The sequence below is a fragment of the Ochotona curzoniae genome, unplaced genomic scaffold, assembly GCF_017591425.1.
Source record: "Ochotona curzoniae isolate NIBS_2020 unplaced genomic scaffold, NIBS_Ocur_1.0 scaffold_3223, whole genome shotgun sequence".
Classification (NCBI taxonomy): Eukaryota; Metazoa; Chordata; class Mammalia; order Lagomorpha; family Ochotonidae; genus Ochotona; species Ochotona curzoniae.
This window is the reverse complement of record NW_024467108.1, coordinates 7,209,003-7,229,244: the sequence shown is the minus strand read 5'-3', so window position 1 is coordinate 7,229,244 and position 20,242 is coordinate 7,209,003. Positions and strand designations below refer to the sequence as shown.

Below are 20,242 nucleotides of genomic sequence, written 5' to 3'. Positions count from 1 at the left end.
TGGTTAAGGTCCTCACCTAGCACGCCCGGGATCCCATATGGGCGCCGGTTCTAATCCCGGCAGCTCCGCTTCCCTTCCAGCTCCCTGCCTGTGGCCTGGGAAAGCAGTCGAGGACGGCCCAAAGCTTTGGGACCCTGCACCCGCGTGGGAGACCCGGAAGAGGCTCCTGGCTTTGGACCGGCATAGTATCGGCCCGTCGCGCTCACTTGGGGAGTGAATCATCGGACGGAAGATCTTCCTCTCTGTCTCTCCTCTCTGTATATCCGCCTTTCCAATGAAAAAATAATAAAAATAAATCTTTAAAAAAAAAAAGAGAGAGGGAGAGAGTGAGTGAACGCTTAAGCCTGACGCAGTAGCCTAGCAGCTAAAATTCTCGCCTTGCATGCACAGGGATCCCATATGGACACTGGTTCTGATCCCAGTGACCCCGTTTCCCATCCAGCTCTCTGCTTGTGGCCTGGGAAAACAAAGATGGCCCTGCACCCACGTAGGAGACCTGGAAGAGCTCCTGTCACCTGGCTTTGGATCAGCTCAGCCCCAGCTGTGGTGGCTGCTTGGGGAATGAATCATTGGATGGAGAGATCTCTGTCTCTCTTCTCTCTGTATCTGACTTTCCAGTTAGAAAAATAAATCCAGTCACCCTTCAGCCCTGGTCCCTCTCTTCCTAAGCAGTACCTGTGGCTAACCTTCCACACCCATCTGATCTGTTCCAGTCTACAAGGAAAGAATACGCTTTCAACCTCTGGCCAAAAGAGAATCTCGAGACAGCGAGGTACCAGCATCAGGTGTGAAGAAAAAGTGAGGAAGGCTTGGGGTCAGAAAAGGCTCTGGGAGAGGAAAGACAATCAGAATCCGGATGAGGACTCCTGCATTCCAGGCCCAACTCACTGAGTGACCTTGAGCTTCTTGGTTCTCCTGTCAACAGTATTAGATTGAATCATGTGAATGACCACATCAGCCATCCCTACCTGATGCCCAGCTCAGGAGATGGGCCGAACCTAACGGCTGGCATCTCAGGCAGGGGAGCCTTCTGAGAGCCCTGCCACTCCCCAGGCCAGCCGTCCTGTCCTGCTCAGCCTGGACTCTGGCCACAGCAGGCAGGCCCTGCCTACCTGCCTCTCCTCCTACGCAGGCAGTCTGAGGTCAGCCGTCACCATGGATACCAGAAAGCCCTCTCCATCATAGCTCAGATGCGTACACACCGAAGGGCTTCAGAGGCCTGGAGCTCACCTGACCCATCACAGACCAGGGAGCAGAGGCAGGCTGAAGTCGCGCTCCCTCCAGGGGTAACGGGAGAAGCTGAGGCTCAGAGAGAGGGTCCTGCACTCCCACCCACAGAGAGAGACACAAGCTACACACACACACACACACACCAGCTCCAGGCCCTTGGAAGAGGAGACGATGGGTGGTCCAGGCTAGCCTTGACCCAAGAACCAGCTGCCCCTAGCCAAACAGCTGCACGCAGCAGCTGTGTCCTCCCTTGAAAAGCCCCAGGCTTGGGCTCTCAGCTGCAGAATCATGCCACAGGATGCTGGGCAAGTCCTTGGTGCCTTCTTGGCCTTCTCAGATGGAAAATGGAAACTGTTCTAGGTGTGCCACTCAGGACTGGGACAAGATGCAAAAGTGAAGAGGGCGGGGCAGTCATTGGTCTACCTACTGTGGGCCATTTGGTGTGGAGGGAGGAGGCAGGCACTGCTGGGGAAGGAGCGCAGCCACACACTGCTGACTGGGTTGACACTCCATGGCATTGCCACCCCCCCCTTAGCCCTCAAGGCTGATCTGTGGCCGATCTGTGTTTGTCCAGCTCTTCCTCCTCGTGTCTGGCAGAGGTGTATGTCCAGCAGGAGCAGAGTCCAGTCACTGCCCCCTGCCACAGTGGCCATATACATAGTAATGGGCACTCCATGATCTCTTCCAGCCTCTGAACTCCAGAATGGACGGTGATGACCTGACCAGCCCTTGGCTTCTGAAGGCCAGCATCACTGCTGCTCCCCTATGCCTTGCTCCAACCCTTCTCACTCCAGAAGTCCCAGCAATACCCAACATCCCTACACAGTCTCCCCAAGCCCCGCATGATGAGTACCATCAGCTGTGTCTCCTACTCAGAACTAGCAGGTGAAGGCCAGACTCCCCTGGTAAGTGAAGCCCCTTTCTCTCACCTCTCACCTCTCACCCTCAGCAGGTTCTGTCTGACTCATCTGCCCAGCTCACATGGCCCCCATCTGGGCAGCCTTTTCCTGGACCCTCAACAATTCGCATCCCCAGGGTCCAGGTACCTCACATCACTCTGCAACATAACTGGGGTGTCCCCCACCCCCCACTGGCAGGAAATAGATCCAGGCCCCCCTGTCTTGTACCTAATGCCTGGTATGGGATCGAGCATATTGGGATCCAGGAAGGTGTGTCAAGAGGCTAAGGAAAGACATGCGACAAATGAGCTGAAATCAAGGCAGTGGCCAGAGACAGGCCCCCGCCCCCGCCTGGTACAGGAGCTGCCCGCTTACCCAGGCATGCGCTTGTGTATCATAACCTGCAAAACGTTAAACCTCGCTAAGGCATCCCCTATAGAGGTCACTGCACTGCACTGAGCGAGGTCTCAGCTGTTCTAGAATTGATTCAAGCAACAAAGCAGAAGAAAAAGCAAAAGCAGAAACAAACAAAAACACTGCTCCCCTTTAGCACTCAGGTCAGAAGCTCACAGGGCCCTGTACCACAGGGGGAATTTCACTCCATCTCTTCCTGAGCCAGGTGGGGGTGCCCTCCAAGCCCTGCTCCTTACCCGAGAACCCTCTCGGACCCTCATACTCTGGATCTCTCCCTTGATGACCCTAGGGGCTCCATCCCTCTGGTTTCCTGGCAGCAGCCTCTCTCTCTCTCTTTCCCCCCTTCCTCCAAACAGCGCTGTGCAAGAGGAGCCCTTCTTGCATTGAGAAGTCCCTGTCTGGGCGACCAAGGTGTCTCTGGAAACAGAGGTTGTACTGGCCAAGCAACTGCTCTTTGAATGGGAGATGACAGAGATGGAGGGAAGAAGGGCTGGGGCAGGAGCGGCTGCTCCCTTCTCAGGAACACACTGTATCCACTCTTGGCTGCCTGACCGTGCCCCTGCCCGGGCTTCCTGCCCTGGCTGACACCGCTCACCCTGGGGACTCCAGTTTGCAAGGGCCTTTATAGGTGAGGGACTCCAGGATCCCAGATGCTAGGAACCCCAAAAGCCTTTTCCGAGTAAAGGGCCCCTCTGGTTCATTCAGTGTGTGCCCCTAGCTTGACCCTCCCTTCCAATGACATCAGTGCACCCCCAGGCACTGGTGCCCCTCCTCTGTAAGGCTGGCCAGATCCATGGTACTGGGTACCAGTGCCCTCAAACCTAAAGGGGAAGGGACAGGTAGGCAGCCAGTTCACCTTAATTCACAACTGATGAAGGAAGCAGCTGAGGCCCAGAGAGGGGTAGCTACTTGTCCAAGGTCACACAGGAAGACCTATGATGCGCTTAGCCCTCGTGTCTAAAAGGCTTGGGTTATTAGAGACCTACGGACAAGTCCGGGGTTCCTGAAACGCCAGGGCGCAAAAACACCGATCCCACCCCGACCCTCACACTCGCCCCCAGCCCCCTTACCTCCCGGATTTTAGCAGGCTCTGCTAACAGAGCCCGCTCCTGGGCGGGGCGCTCAGGCCGGGCAGGACTAGGCTGGGCCGCGCTAGGTCAGGGCGGGTCCTCTGCTCCCCCTTGGGTGGGGTCGCCCTCCGCCAGGTCCCAGACCACAGGGCTGCTGCTCCCACTGCAAAGTCCGATCTCCCCGGCTTCGCTCTGCACAAGCCTGTCTGTGCCTAAGGAGCCCGATGCTGCGGCGCGGCCGCGGGGCTGCAGGTCGGAGCGGGGGGGAGGGGCGAGGTGCGGGAAACGGGGCGGAGCCGGAGCGGGGGCCACCTCGCGAGCTGCCACTCTGTCGCGTCCCCTTTAAGGCCAGCTGGCCTGAGCGCGGTGTGGGCGGAGCGGAGAGCGGGGGGGGGGAATTTGCCGCAGTGCTTCCTGGGAGAGGTAGTTCGAATTTGGCAGGTTGAGACATCAAAGAGCGTAGGGAGAACCACCAGTCCCGGAAGGCAGCGCGCGCGCCCAGAGCCGCCACGCCCCTGGGCTGGGTTCGGGCCCCCCGCCCCCCTCGCCAAGCTGCGCCCGCCGCCTGCGGAGGGGAGGCTGCCGAGCGAGGGCAGGAGGTGGGTGCGGAGCTGCCAGGGTGGTCGCGGGGCTCCGGGAGCACCGCTGAGGGGCCGGGGCCCGCCTTGGCGCCTGCCCTACCATGAGAGGCCATCTACCCCCAGCCTCTCCGTCCTCATCTGTGAAATGGGACCGGCTACCTAGGTGGCCGCGGGGGAGAGGGGAGCTAGCGGGGACAGAACTAGGAAAGGGGCGAGGCGGAGCTGGTGGGAGGGGCCGAGGTGATGGTGACGGTCGGAAAAGCCCGGATTACGGGGGTCGCGGACTGTGGGAGGAGCCTTGGGTGGGACCCGGAGTGGGATGGGGGTCCCGGAGGGGCGGAGTCTGTGACTGAGAAGGGGGTTCCGAGAGGGGTGCAGAGGGCTGAGCAGCAGCCCTGGATGGGGTTGCAGTGGGTGGCGGGGCGCCTCCCAGCGCTTGGCAGGGACCTGTGGGTGCTCGGATCGCCTTTCTTGTGACTGGATGTGAAGGGTCCCTTCCTTGAACCGAATGCGTCACCAGCATGACCTCACTGGGCTCTTGTCCTCTGTGGTTGTGCCACCGAAGCTGTTCACAGGTGAGGGGCGGGATACCTGAAGAGCTGCCCCCACACCACGCTGGACCTCACACTCCAAAGACCCTGCTTTTAGCCCTGAGTTCCAGGGAGGCCAAGGGTGGCAGGTTGCAGAGAAGAAACTCAAGTTTTGAAGTCCTGCCCCTCACAGTTGCCTCAAGCCGGCCTGTGAGGATGGAGGGAGGAGGTGGAGTTGAAAGCCCTTTGTTTCTGAATGGTAACTGTCTGCCGGAAAGCTGTAGGAAGAAAGTGGTTGAAATGGGCTATGTATACCTGAAGAGAACCACAAGATGAGTCATCACGGAGGTTAGGAAGTGAAGGAATATTCTAGAAGAGGATGAGGGTGGAGGTTGATGGGGGTCTGTATCAGATCAGGTGGCATACTTCCTCCAGCCTGTCTTCCCACAGCTGGCTGTACAGTCCACACATCTAGGAGGCACTTTTCTCTCCTGCCCTGTGGTTTGTGGGGATAGTGGTGTACTCCTAGGCTTCTTAAACATAGGACCTGGGCCAGATGGGGCTGGAGATAGAGCTGTGGGGTATGGAGAGGCCTGAAAAGGGCTGTGTCCCCACAGGGACCCCCAGGGTTGTGAGCCAAAGAGACTTCACCCTGGTGGGCTGGCACGGTGAGGTAGGGAAGTCTCCAGTGTGTTAGGAGGCCCTGTTAGGCGCTGCGAGCTGTGCTATCTTAAGGTGCACCCCACCAGGCTGTGTCCTTTCCCCCACACAGGTGCTTAGTTCTCCTTGCAGTAATATGTGGTCCCCTGGCTGTGCCCCCCTTCGATTCCAGATGGAAAACTCAAAGAGTATTTTCTTGTAAAGATATAGTTATTTTCCTTGTAAAGCAGATCTACAGAGAGAAGGAGAGACAGAGAAAAAGATCCTCCATCCTCTGGTCCACTCCCCAAGTGGCCGCAATGGCCGGAGTCAAGCCACTCTGAAGCCAGGAGCCAGGAGCTTCTTTCAGGTCTCCCACATGGGTGCAGGGTCCCAAGGCTCTGGACTGTTGAGGGGGCTCGATGGGAAATGGAGCAGCCAGGACATGATCAAGCTCCCACATGGGATCCCAGCACATGCCGGCAAGGATTTAGTCCCTAGGCCATTGCACCGGGCCCAGGAAAGTATTTTGAAATAGATGGTCTTTTCAATCTAGAATGCAATACTCTTCCTTTCGGCAGGTGACCATCCATCTGGGTGGGCTGAGAGGAAATTCTGATCTGACTGAACAGGAAGAAATTTCTCTGACTTTCAAATAAATAATTATATATATTAAATAAATATATTATATATTATATAAATAATTATATATTATAAATATATAAATAAATATACTGTATATTAAATAAATATATGATTTATATAATATATATAATTTTATATAATATATATAATTATATATGTATGTATTTTTTTTAAAATAAATGGAGAGTAAGGGGCCAGCATGGTGGTGTATCAAGCTAATCCTCCACATGCAATACCAGCATACATATAGGCACTGGGTCATTACTGGCTGCTCCACTTCCCATCTAGGTTCCTGCTTATGACCTGGGAAAGTAGTAGAGGATGGCCCAAAGCCTTGGGACCCTGCATCCAGAAGGAGACCCGGAAAGAAGCTCTTAGCTCTGGCTTTGGATCAGTTCATCTCCAGCTACTGCGACCATTTGAGAAATGAGCCAACAGATATAGGACCTTTCTCTTTGTCTTCTTCTCTCTCTGTAATATCTGCCTTTCAAATAAAAAAAAATATTCTTAACAGTAAAATTAGATCCAGTCAACATTCACATAGCTTTGATTGATTATGTCTCTTCAGACTACCAATTTAACCTAAATAGAACACTTCCACCTGTTACTGACTAACCATCAGTGATGCATTCCCGGTTATGTGTGCCTGCTCGGTCCTGTGTGCTCCTTCTTGCATCACAGCAGGGGCATGTGACATCAGCATCCTACTGTCCATGAATAGTACATCTGATTATTGGTTAAGGTCCTGGCCAGCTGTCTCCATGGTAAGGATAACATTTCCCCTAATCTGCAGCATGATTTGTCATGGCTGTTGTACATTCCTAAGAACCTTTCACATTACATCCCTTCACGACCTTTGCCTGAATTGCAACACAGAGTTGCACAATGGTAATTTCCTAATTTTGCCATTACTTCTGTATTTATTAGCTGGGATCTTGTTTACAAAACAGCATTTTCCCTCTCTTTGTTTCTTATTCCTTCTCTCCTCTGCCACTTTTCTTTTTCGTTAAACATTTTCTTTTAAGTTTGCAGTAATTCATCATCACCATTGTTTTGGATGCTCAGATTATCCCACATACAACTAGCAGGAATCTTGTCGGCTCCTGTGTTCTTTTGATATAGCCTTTTTAGTCTTCGATTACTTTATTCTCTGGCAGGAGAAATTCTCAGGCTCACCTTGAACTTTTCTTGTCAAAGTTCTGGAATAATCGGTTTTCCCAGGAAGCCCTGGTTTCTTTAAGAGATACATTGAGGGCCCAGCGCAAAGGCTCAGTGGCTACCTTCTCACCTTGCAAGTGCCAAAATCCCTTGTGGGCTCCAGTTTGTGTCCTGGCTGCTCCATTTCTCACCCAGCTACCTGCCTGTGGCATGGGGAAGCAGTAGAGGACAGCCCAAGGTCTTGGGACCCTGCACCTGTGTGGGAGATCTGAAGAGACTCTGGGCTCCTGACTTCAGATCAGCTCAGCTCCAGCTGTTGTGAGCATTTGGGGAGTGAACCAGCAGATGGAGGATCTATCTCTCCTTCTCTCTGCAAATCTGATATGCCTTTCCAATAAAAAAGTAAATCAATCTTTGAACAAAAATAACATTGAAGAAGCAAGATCCAGGGCCTGATGTGTTCAGTGCTGCTGGGTGTCATTGCTGGGCTCCTGAAATGAGCAGACACAGGAGGTGGTGGGATGGGGTTGAATAGATACACAAGCAGGCAGGTACATAGATAATGATTACTACTGAGATTTCTATAACTAGACCTCACTGATAGCACGGCAGGTCGCTCATAGTGTGATGAGGTCGTTTATTTTGGAAGTGGGTTGTACCGTAGCCTAGGAAGTAATTTGCCAGGAAGAGCACATGCCGACTGTGGGCCTCTGCAAGTGCACGGCTCATGGCTGGGAACTCTGCCTGGGTTTAGCCTGCTGCTGAAGGAAGCTCGGGCTGGAGAAGATGCCAGGTTGGCTCCAGAGGATTAATCCTCCCCGGGCCCTGACTCTTTGGTCACATATGCACATGAAGTCCTGGCAAGGAATTTGCCATTCCTCTGCTTTAGGTTTTCTATGAAATAAAGATAATAGGACTCCAGCCTGAGTCCCAGGGTCATTGTAAGTTACATACGTAGTACATATATATTATAAAGTGCTAACATTATACTAAGATGTCTGCCTTTTCAGATATTATTTCAGGATATCACTTAATCTTCCACATTAAATCCTAAATTGTTTTAACCTTTTGAGAAAAATATTATTGAGATAAGTATTATGACAGCATAACAGCTATAATTTTATTTTTGAAGTTTTTTTTTATTTGAAAAGTGGAACAACAGAGAGAAGAGACAGATCTTTTATCTATCAATTCACCCCCAAAATGGCCACAACAGCCAGTGCTGAGGCAGGCCATTGCCAGGAGCCAGGAACTCCATGAGTCTCCCATATGCATGGCAGTGGCACTTGGCCCACCTTCCATTGTCTTCCCAGGCACATAAGTAGGAAGCTAGAATGGAAGCAGAGCTGCCTGGACTGAAACCAGCATTCCAAAATGAGTTAGCAGTGTCATAAGCAGTGATTTAACCTGCTGTACCACAATGCCAACTTCAACTATGTTAAAAGGACAATTTTGAGATATATTCTATGAAGCAAAAGAGATCTGTATTCAAATTCTGCTTACTTTTCTTAAAATATTTATATGCATATTATTTGAAAAAGAACCTGACCTTCCATCTGCTGGTTTACTCTCCTAAATGCCTGCAACAGCCAGAACCCAAGGAGGAGCCTGGGACTCAAGCCAAGTCTCCCCACGAGTGGCAGGGGCTCAGGTATGTGAGCTATCACCCGCTGAGTGCGCATGGGCACGAAGCTGGATGGGGAGCCGAGCAGCTGGGACTTGAGCCCAGCATTCAGAATGTGATGCCATGTCCCATACATACAGTGGCTTAACCACTGCACCAAATGCCCACCCGCGATTTGTGTTTCTTAATAAAATGTCATAGATGTGTTACTGGATGAGACCTGGGTTTTGGAGAGAACTCTGATTTGGAATTCAAGTTCTGCCTCCTTGGATGTGTGATCTTAAGCCACTGTCTTCACTATTCTGAACTTCAATTTTATAATCGTAAAAACTGGGATGATAATCCTACCAGCTTCACAGCACAAATGTGGCCTTTCAATGAAATAACCTCCAGGAACATGCCTCACCCCTGTGCTCATGAGCTTGTCCTTTGGGGCTCAGAAAATGTTGATTCTCTATCCCCTGCTTTACCAAGGTCAAAATCTAATTAGCATGGCAGGTATGACAGTACTGAGTAAGAAAGAGGAGGGAGGCAAGTGACAGACCTTTCCTAAGGGCCCTGGTTGCTGAATGTCCCCAAGAGGGGGTCTCTATTCAGCGCACAGGCTGCAGTCAAACAGGACCTCTCCAAGCTAAAGTTCTTGCTTTGGAGATTGGAGATTGCATGCTAAGCTAAAGCACTGCTAAGCTGAGTTGATGCATACATATGTCACACCTTGTCCCAGTCTGAAACACACTGAGTACTCAAGCATAGCCATTTCCCTCCTGTGCACTGCAGGAGCTGTGGGTACCAGGGCAGGACTTTCAAGGAGGGACTACTCTCAATGATTTCTGTTTTCTATGTCACAATTACAGGTTGCAACTGGGTGATTGCAGGCTGCAGGCTGAAACTGCACCTTCCCACAGTGCCAGGCTGGCCACCTTCTCCCTTTCCACCAGGGTTCCAGATATCCAGGCTCCCTGGCTTCTCCTGCCCCATCAGCTGGCCTGAGGAGTGCCACAGGAGTGCTGTAGTACAAAGTGTTGCCTTGACATCAGTGGTTTTTCTCAAGGAAGTTGATGGGGCCAGTCTGCTTCCTGTTTCTCTTCCAAGCAAACTGACATTTCAGATTTACCTCTTGGAAAGTGTCCTGTGAAAAAACTCCATTCACGCACACAGTGGTGGGCCTTCTTTGTCTGCTATTTCCAGACTATTTACATTCTCATTTGGCTTTTCTAATCTGACTTTTCTGTGTTTTGCTGCTTTATCCTTAGACAGCCTGAATTGCTGTAGGAAGGTCTAAACTGCTCTACAGGCTTGCCCTGAGTCAGCTGTGGAGTAACTTGGGGACGTTTTGGGGTCCTGGCCCCTATTCTCAGATGCAAGTGGATGTAGCCCCAAGCCAACAGTGGTGGTTTATCCCAGTCTGTAAGAAAAATAGGGTGCATCCCTCTCGTTTCTTTGTAGCAGGAAGGAGACATCAGCAGGGACATTGGACGTGGATTTGGATCCAGTTCTTCCACTGACTAGCTGTGTTATCCTGAGCAGTCTCTTACCCATTCTGAGCCTTAGCCTCCTCATCTTTAAAATAGAGATGCTAACAGGATTGCAGGGAAGGGGGAAAAGGCTTGCCTATGCCTGTTTTGGTACTTTAGCTGGCTAGGCATTAAATCACATAAGACAGATTAACAGGAAGAAATTTAATTATATACTTAAGCGAGCATGAAAATCCCAGATATGAGACTCAAAGGCAGATTAAGTTTATATAGCAGTTAAATATTTTTTCCATTTTTTTCTTTGAAAGAGAGACAGAGATCTTTCACCACTTGTTCACTCCACAGTGGCTGCAAGAGCCAGAGCTGGAGTAGGATAGGCCAATGCCAGGAACCCAGAACTCTCTGGGTCTCTCATGTTAGTAGCAGTGACCCAAGCACTTGAGTCACCACTTGCTGTCTCCCAGCTTGCACATCAGTAGGAAGCTCGATCAGAAATGGAGCCAGAACTTGACCCCAGGGACTCCCACACGGTATGTGAGGTTCCCATGTAGTATTTTAACACCAAACACCTGCCCTTCTTAAGCTACAGAAAAAATGGGCTTGGGGCTTCTAGAGACGAATTAGAAACAGTGAAGAGGGGGCATGTATGGGAAATAAAGCTTACGTTGCAATATAGAAAAAAGTCAAATAGTTCTCTTTCTGATACAAATATTTTGACTAATGAAAATTTCTTTATGACACCGTCATAAGAATTTTTCAGTTGTGTCTGCAGTTTCTCCAAATAACCAAAATAATATGTCAAAGAGGAGTGTCTGAGGCGACACAGTCTGATCTGCAGTTATATCTTTAAAAAAAGTTATTCTTTATTGGAAAGGCAGATTTACAGAGAGGAGATACAAAAAGAAAGATCTTTCATCTGCTGGTTTACTCCCCAAGTGACCACAATGGTGGAGCTGAGCTGATTCAAAGCCAGAAGCTTCTTCCTGATCTCCCACATGGGCCATCCTCTATTGCTTTCCCAGGCCATTAGTGGATAGCTGGATGGGAAGTAGAGCAGCCAAAATGTGAACTGGCGTCCATGTGAGATCCCAGTACATGCAAGACGAGGAGTTAGCCATGGAGCCAGCGCTCTGGGCTCTCCAGTTATAACTAGAGATGGTGTGTCCTGAGTCCCAGCAGTATGAGTCATTACAATAACACTGAAGTAATACATGCAACTCTTTTATATATGTTAGGAGTTTTTTTTTTTAAAGCAGATTTCTTTTTTCTATGTATTTATTTGAAAGGCAGAGTCAGAGAGAGATCTTCCATCTGCTGGTTCATTCCCCAGATTGCCTCAACCACTGGGGCTAGACCAGGCAAAGGCATTAGTCAAGAGCTTCATTTGTGTCTCCCACACGCTAGTAGGGTCCCAAAGATTTGGGCCATCCTCTGCTGATTGCATGGGTGCACTGGTGGGAGGCTGAATGAAAGTAGAGCAGTCAGAACTCAAACCAGCTTGTATAGGGATTACTGGCATTGCAAGTGAAGGCTTGACATGTTATACCACCACACACCAGTCCCATTTTTTATTTTTAAAGATTTGTTTATTTTATTTGAAAGGCAGAAAAATTTTCCACTCACTGATTCATTCCCTAATAGCTATAAATTGGAGGTTGCTATGATCTGCTCCTCACATTTGATGATTTGCAAGAATAGCTCATAGTATTCAGAGAAGCAGTGTCTTACTAAATTACCCATTTATTGTGAAAAGACCTGCCTCAGGAATATCAGCTGATACAGGCCAGGCCTGGCGGAAGGGGCTTGGAACCTTCCGTGCTATCTCCAGATTCTCCAGCCTCCTCACCTCCACGTGCTCACCATCTGGGAACCACTCGGGACCACGACTGTGGGTTTCTGTGGAGGCTTCATTAACGTGGTGGATTAAATTATTGGCCACGGTGATTCTGTCCCCAGTCCCTCCTTCTCCTTGGAAGTGAGGGGGCAAGTAATGAAAGTTCCAGTTCTCTACTCACATGATCAGTCCCTCTGGCAATCAGCCGCCATCTCTAGTGGCTTTCTAAAAGTTGCCTGATTAACAAACAGGTGTGGTTGAAAGTATTATTTTATGAATTTCTGTGCATCTAATTAAAATTTGGTTTTTCGCTTGTAAATCAGTTATTAATTTCTTTCCTAGACACAGTCTTGGAACTTTTGGAGGTAGTTTTTCTCTCCTTTATGATCATAGCCCATAATATGATGATATATATTATATTGTGCTACAATAGCTACACAGCTAAAAATTTCACAGCAGTGTACGTGACTGGTTACAACTCATACACTGTATGAGCTGATTTCATGAGATTTACTATTAGGCTGTAATCTTCATTTTTTTTCCATTTTGTGAAAGAATAACTTACATATAATGAAATTCACCTTTCATAGGTGTATAATAATTACATGAACTTTTAGCAATCTTTGGAAGCCAGCATCATTGGGCAGTGAATTAATTTGCCACCTGTGCCATCAGCATTTCATACGAACACCATTTTGTGTCCAGGCTACTTTTCTTCCGGCTCCCTGCTAATGCTCCTGGGAAGGCAGCAGAAAATGGTCCAAGTTTTCAGGTCCTTGTCATTCACATGGGAGATTCAGATAGAGTTCCAGGCTCTTGGCCCGGCCTGGCCCTAGCTGTTGGGGCAATTTGGGGAGTGAACTGGCAGATGGAAGAATTCTCTTTGTAACCTGTCATTCAAACAAATAAAATAAAACTTTTTAAAAAAATAATAAACTTCATATACTTATTTGACCACATCAACTTATAAAATATTAAACTCCAACATAGTCCCCCAAGCCTCTTGTGGTCAGTATCTGCTTCCCAACCCAACCCCTGGCAATCACTGATCTGATTTCTAACTGTGGTTTTTCCTTTCCAGAAAGTTGCACAAATACAGGTAGAATCATGCACCATGTAAATTTCCGCACTTGGTCTTAGCGAAAAAGCCAAGAAGTGATACACCATGTAAATTCCTGAGGCTGGCCTCTTTCACTTAACAGTACTTTTGAAATGTCTTACAGTGGTATCAGTAGTTAGGTTTTTTTTGGTATTGCTGAGTCATATCCAGCGTAGGGATATACCACAGGTTATTTATATTTTAGTTCTCAGGTTTATCCAGTTATGAGTAAAGCAGATATAAACATGGACCACATGTTTTTGCATGGATGCACATCTTCATTTCCCTGGGATAAGTATCTACTTGGAGTCTCATAGGGCCATTTGGTAATTGACTGCCAAACTGTTTGCCACAATGATTATGTCATTTTGCATTCTCACAAAAAAAAGTACAAGTTACCACTGTTTTGTGGGCTCATTTTTCATTGATATTGTCAGATTTTTTTATATGGGCTATTGTCATCTATATATCTTCTTTGATGAACTATTTGTTCAGTACTTCACACACCCCTCTTTTTAAAAAAAATCTATTTATTTTTATCAGAAAGTCAAATTTACAGAGAAAGATCTTCCATCTGCTGGTCCACTCCCCAAGTGGCTACAATGGCCAGAGCTGAGCTGACTGAAGCAAGAAACCAGGAACCAGGAGCTTCTTCAGGATCTCCCACACAGGTACAGGATCTCCCACACAGGTACAGGGTCCCAAGGCTTTGAAGGCCATTCTCAACTGCTTTTCTCAGCTGGAAGAGAAGTGGAGTAGCCAGGACACAAACCAGGGCCTGTGTGGAATCCCGGAACATGCAAGGCAAGGACCTTAGTCACTAGGCCACCATGCCAGCCCCTCCCCCCTTTTAAAGATTTATTTCTTTTAAAGGCAGAGTTACAGAGAGAGAGAGAAAGAGATCTTTATCCTCCCCAAATGACCACCATGGCTCCAAGCCAGAGCCAGGAGCTTCTTTCTGATCTCCCACATGGGTACAGACACTCAAGCATTTAGACTATCTTCTGCTACTTTCCCCCCAGGCCACTAATAGGAATCTGGGTCAGAAGTGGAACAGCCAGGACTTGAAGTGTTGCCCGTGTGGAATATTGGCTTCCCAGACTTAACCACTGTGCCACAACAGCAGTCCCAAGTGCTCACTACTTTGGCCAGCAGAAAAATAATTTAGGCTCCCATCCAAGGGTTTCTAGAAATGCCCCATGGCCGCTGACCACTTCCTCCATCCACAGTGCTCTGAGCACTTGAGCACCAAAGCAACAAGGAAATATGGAGTCTGCTGCCCCCAAACTGTCAGGTAAGGCCTGCAGCTTCTCTAGTACCTGAGCCAGCGCATTACTGAGCCTCCTTCCAGAACCAAGGGCTGAAATCCAATGTTATTGATAGAGAGGGGCAGACTGTTCACTAAGGAGAGATAATGATGTTATTATCTAGAAAGAAGACTAGTTGCATGAGAGCAGAGTCCTGAGAAGAAAGAACCGGAAGGAAAAAAGAAGATTCTGGAATAAGTAAGGACGTGGCCATTCCTGAGTCTGCTTCCTATCTCTCCAGCTGCCTCCAAAAGGCAGCCCCCACACCAGTGTCACCCCTTCCATGGCAGCTTTTTCTATGTTTACATTCTTATTAATATAATGATAACAGATTCCACATATTTCATAGGTTCAGTTCTAAAAAGATAACCATACTTCCTCCTTCTTCTTGTCCTTCCCTCAAACCTCCTCCTTCCTTCCTTTTCTTTAATTTTTGCAAAGACGTAATTTCAATCCACTCTATAATTACAGGTATAATGCACCACCCACCATAATATTCAACAAGAAAAAGTAGAGACCTCCCCCATGGTCTTGTAGCTCTCTGCTACCAATTGTGGAACTTCATCATGGACTTGCTTCTCATAAGACACTGCAGATACTTAAGCCTGTTCTGCAGCATCAATGTGCTCTCCTAAGGGCAGGCATTTGGTGCAGCAGTTATGATGTTGCTTGGGAGACTGGTGTTGTGATACAGGGTGTAAAACTGCCGCCTGCAATGCCGGCATCCCATATAGTCTTCCATTCATGCCTCAGCTACTCCACTTCCAATTCGACTCCCTGCTAATGGCCTGAGGGAATCAGCAGAAGATGGCCTGAGTGTTTGGACCCCTGCCATTCATGTAGGAGACCTAGATGTAGCGCCTGGCTCCTAGCTTTGGCCTGGCCCAGTCCTTGCCATTGTGGCCATTTGGGAAGTGAAATGGTCCATGGGAGATCTCTCTTCTTGTCTCTCCCTCTGTTTATAACTCTTTGGAAAAAAATGTATATTTAAGATTTATTTTTTTTCTTGGATAGGCAAATATACAGAGAGAAGGAAATACAGAGAGAAAGATCTTCTATCTGCTGGTCTACTCCCCAGGTAGCCACAATGGCTGGAGCAGAGTTGATGTAAAGCCAGGAGCTTCTTCAGGGTCTCCCACACAGGTGCAGGGTCCCAAGGCTTTGGGCCATCCTCAACTGCTTTCCCAGTCCACAAGCAGGGAGCTAGAAGGGAAGTGAAGCAGCCAGGACACAAACCAGGGCCTTTATGGGATCCTGGAACATGCAAGGTGAGGACTTTAGCCACTAGGCTACCACACCAGGCCCATAAATAACTTTAAGATGTTGCTTGGGATACCCACATCCCATATCAACCCAGAATTTGAGTCTGAATCTTGGCTCTGCCTTCAGTTCCATCTTCCTGCTAATACATACACAACTACTAAGATGTTGGCTGAAATATGTGGGTCCCTGCCATCCATATGGGAGACCCAGATGGAGTTCCAGATTCCTGGCTTCAGCTCAGCCTATCTTCAGGACTTATTTTCTTATTCTCTCTCTCTCTTTCTCTCTCTCTCTGTCTCTCTCTTTTTTACTTTGAAATTAAGGGGGTGAGGAAGTGTCCCCTAAGTCTAGGAAAGAATTGCATAGGGACCCACAGAATTAACCAGGCAGCTGAGCATCCATCTCTCATTCTGACATGCCCCCATGCTCTGGAAAAAATATCTCAAGATGTCTCAACGTAAACAACCTCTTGAGTATACTGACATAAAAGTATTTGCCACTCCAGTGGAGTGGCTTTTGGGAAGTCCTCCCTCTTAGACCTGTTCCCACAATGGATGATGAGCATGCTTTTAGTAAGCTACTTGATGATGTACCAGAATCCATTTGTCATCTACTTCTGCAGCTCTTGGTTTGTATGTTTTGTCAAGTGTGTGTATTCATTAGCTTTCATTATGCCAATGAAATACATGAGGCCGTACAACTTCTTACAGCAGATGGACTTATTCTGGCCCAGATTGTAAAGGTTCATAGTCCAAGATCAAGCAGAACCCATGGGTTCAGCTCTCTAATAAATCTAATGTGCTTTCCATTCTGTGGCAACTCTCCCTCCTATCCATCAGGTATTAGTTCTAGGATTGTAGGTTTGTTCTATAACAAGAACCAAGAGCTGTGACTCTCCAGATGTGGCCCAGTACTAGTCATTTTTCACTTTTCATCCTCTGTAGGAATACTTCCCAGCACCTCAGCCTCCTGCCATGTCTGACCCCATCACATTGAATGTTGGGGGGAAGCTCTACACAACCTCCCTGGCTACGCTGACCAGCTTCCCTGACTCCATGCTGGGTGCCATGTTCAGTGGGAAGATGCCCACCAAGAGGGACAGCCAGGGCAACTGCTTCATTGACCGTGATGGCAAAGTGTTCCGTTACATCCTCAACTTCCTGCGGACCTCGCACCTGGACCTGCCTGAAGACTTCCAGGAGATGGGCCTGCTCCGCCGGGAAGCTGACTTCTACCAGGTGCAGCCCCTGATCGAGGCCTTGCAGGAGAAGGAGATAGAGCTCTCCAAGGCGGAGAAGAACGCCATGCTCAACATCACACTTAAGAAGCGTGTCCAGACGGTCCACTTCACTGTACGCGAGGCACCCCAGATCTACAGCCTGTCATCCTCCAGCATGGAGGTCTTCAATGCCAACATCTTCAGTACCTCCTGCCTCTTCCTTAAGCTCCTGGGCTCCAAGCTTTTCTACTGTTCCAATGGCAATCTCTCCTCCATCACCAGTCATTTGCAGGACCCCAACCATCTGACCCTGGACTGGGTGGCCACAGTAGAGGGCCTGCCAGAGGAAGAGTACACCAAGCAGAATCTCAAGAGGCTGTGGGTGGTGCCTGCAAACAAGCAGATCAATAGCTTCCAGGTGTTTGTGGAGGAAGTGCTGAAAATTGCCCTGAGTGACGGCTTCTGCATCGATTCTTCTCACCCCCATGCTCTGGATTTCATGAATAATAAGATTATTCGATTGATACGGTACAGGTAAAAGAACCTCAGTAACACCAGAGTTGGGAGGTCCCAGGAAACTGCATGCCAGCTGAAGGCTTGCAGTGTCTCACCAATGATGTGAGACAGGGGACTCTACTAATCTTCATTCATTACATAGCAGGACTTGATTATCCCCAGGATGAAATCCACCTTTTGGAATTCACATGTCCTCTAACCAGAGCCACCTTCTTTCTTGCCATTTTGAGCCAGAGATTGACAGTTCATGACAAGGGAAGAGTCCACTGAGGTCCACTGGAGGAGGCCCCCAGAGGACTTTCTGGCCAGGATGAAGGAGCAGCAGTTTCCTCATGGGCTCTAACTCTCTCTCCTACCAGCCATGCCCCATTTACCCATCTGCAAACAGGGTTTCTGCTGCAGAGGGAATGGAGTAAGAACAAGAGGCTCCCTTCTGTTTCCCAGGACTGAAAGTACTTGGTGTCTCCTGTTGCACCTGTTCCTCCCTCCCTAGGGATGCATCCAATGTCTGGAACTTGTTTACCCCGGACAGTCACATGTGGCCAGCCTGGAATGCAGTGTGCTCTCAGAGCTCTGCTCCTGGTCCTGCAGGAAGACAGCTGCACCATGGTCTGGCCTGGAGGAATGAGCAGGCTTCCAGAAGGTGGGGCCATCCCTCTGGATAGGCTGAACTGAGAGACTTCTGGTTGTAGAAAGGGCTTGCTGTCTCTATGAAAATGTGCAAGTGTCTGGAGACAAGATAAGGAAAGGCACTTCGTCAGCCAGCCAAATGCCCAACTTTTGTTACCCTTTCCCCATGATTTGAGTTATCCGTGAAACAGGTCAATTTAGCCGAAGTTTTTAGGAACTCTCAGGGTTGGAAGATAACTCAGTGGTTGCTTGGTGGTCCCACGGCCCTGGCACACCCAGCACTTTCATGCATGCCTCTGCCTGAGCATCTCTGAGTGATGGCCCAGGCTTGCCTGTACACCTCTGGAGATTGCTGTGTCCCCCAAGGATGCAAGGTGCAACTGTTGGGAGATTCTTCCTTAGGTTAAGCCAGAATCTGTTCTGCCACTTCCCCATGCTGGATCTTGGCCATGGCCCTGCCTTTGTATCCACATGTGTTTCTTTGCCTTGAAAACAGTCACTGTGAAAAGCCAGACACTTCCTCTAAAGCATTATTCAGAAAGCAGATTCCCCTTTGGGAGCTGCTCTAGCAGCTCAGTTTGCTCTCTTGCACTCCTGTCCATCAGTCCCCTGTGCTATGCCTTCCTCATGTGTGTGACCCTCACTGCACCCACCTTTCCCACCAACCGTGGCTCCACCTGCCTTTTAACCGCTTTCTGCCACCCCGAGGAGCTCCTGTGCAAGGAGGCAGGGTCTTGGAGGGCAGTGTGCAGTGGGGAGCACAGCAGTGGCCTACACCATAAGCCCTCTTTTGGAGGGTATCCAAGCCTCTCCATCCCTGTGCCCTCCCCTGATGCAGTCAGAAGTAGGACAGAAGTTAGGTTATAACAAGCCAACACCCAGTGCAGGATGAGCAGTGCAGACCTCAAACCTGCACATAATCATGACTGATCCCTGGTATGGGCATGGCCAGGAGTTCCATAGTCTTCCCTGCTGGGCAGGGGTTCTCAGACAAAGCCGAGGTAGCCAGGCGGACCAAGGAAGGCGCTGTCTGTCATTATACCCTGAGGCAGGAGCTTGTACCCTGTGCTGTGGGCAAGACCAGGTCCCCTAGAGACTTAATAAGGGCCTCTTCTTCCCTGCTGTGAACCCTGGAATCTCTGATAGCTGTCGCAGGCCCCCATTCTCGATGGCATTCTAGAAAGACCTTCAAAGAGAACCTACTTTAGATCAGACAGCAGAAGTTGCAATCTCAACAAAACAATCTGAGAGAAAAAAACATAAATCACCACTGCCCCCCTTTTTTTCTCTCTCTAAAATGCCTCCTTTTCCATCTCTTTGGTGCTTCCTAATTCAAGCAGCTTGACTTTAAGAGAAAATATGGAGCCTGCAAAGCCACTAACCTGCTATGTGACTTGGTGCAAGTCACTCAGCTCACTGAGCCACCCCCGTTTCTTCATCTGTGACATGGGCATAGTAGTCATACCTAACCCTACCTACCTCACAGGGCTGTTGTGAGGAGCAAATGAAATCATGTATGTGACAATACATGAAAAGTGGGTACTGTGATTTTGTATCTTCTTAAAGGGGGAAAAAACAAAGTTCCAGCCTAGAATGACAGGTGGCTCAGGCCTGAATCCTGGGCTCATTGCGTAACTCACCAAGCCTGTCCAGTTTGTGTCCGCTTTGGATCATCCCGCTATCTTCCAGAGTTCAACCTTCATGAGTCGGTGGAGGTGGGAATCCCTCAGCAGACCAGGTGTGTGTACGTGTGTGTGTGTGTGTGCGCGCGTGTGCACACACAGTGTGCTCTCTTGTTCTCTTTAAAAAATGAACATAATAAAGAAACATTCAACAAATGATCTTGCAGGAGGTGTTCAGGTGGCCTCCATGTAGGAGGACGATCCCAGCAGGAAATGGGTTAGCAACTCTTACAGAGCATTTGTGAGCAGCCACAGACCATTCAAGTTCAGCCGGGAAAACACTCGGGAAAAGATGCCCTCCTCAGATCGGGCTTTGTGGTGGTCAAGTTGGGTCTTTGGGGGCAAATTGGATTTTGACAGAATAAGCAAGGTGGGCATGGAACAGAGACCAGCAGGCAGGCAGGCAGGCAGGCAGGCAAGATAGCAG

At 49.0% G+C, this 20,242-nt stretch overlaps 2 protein-coding genes across 3 annotated transcripts in view; one reads left to right on the top strand and one right to left on the bottom strand.

Moving 5' to 3' along the window:
• Positions 1 to 3,916, bottom strand: part of USP35 (ubiquitin specific peptidase 35) — a 38,916-nt gene extending 35,000 nt beyond the window's left edge. Inside the window, exon 1 of the mRNA XM_040964082.1 lies at positions 3,614 to 3,916. The gene's annotated coding sequence lies outside the window, so the exon portion shown is untranslated. The remainder of the gene's footprint in view (positions 1 to 3,613) is intronic.
• Positions 3,917 to 4,179: 263 nt separating this feature from the next.
• KCTD21 (potassium channel tetramerization domain containing 21) lies at positions 4,180 to 19,630 on the top strand. 2 transcript variants are annotated; one of them, XM_040964163.1, is made up of 2 exons: positions 4,180 to 4,212; positions 16,713 to 19,630. In XM_040964163.1, exon 2 carries the CDS (start codon positions 16,743 to 16,745, stop codon positions 17,523 to 17,525), a length of 783 nt encoding a protein of 260 aa, XP_040820097.1. In that variant the 5' UTR covers positions 4,180 to 4,212; positions 16,713 to 16,742; the 3' UTR covers positions 17,526 to 19,630. The 2 variants fall into 2 exon arrangements, with proteins under 2 accessions (XP_040820097.1, XP_040820096.1); XM_040964162.1 differs by lacking the exon at positions 4,180 to 4,212 and adding an exon at positions 13,841 to 13,869.
• The last annotated feature ends 612 nt before the right edge of the window (positions 19,631 to 20,242 follow it).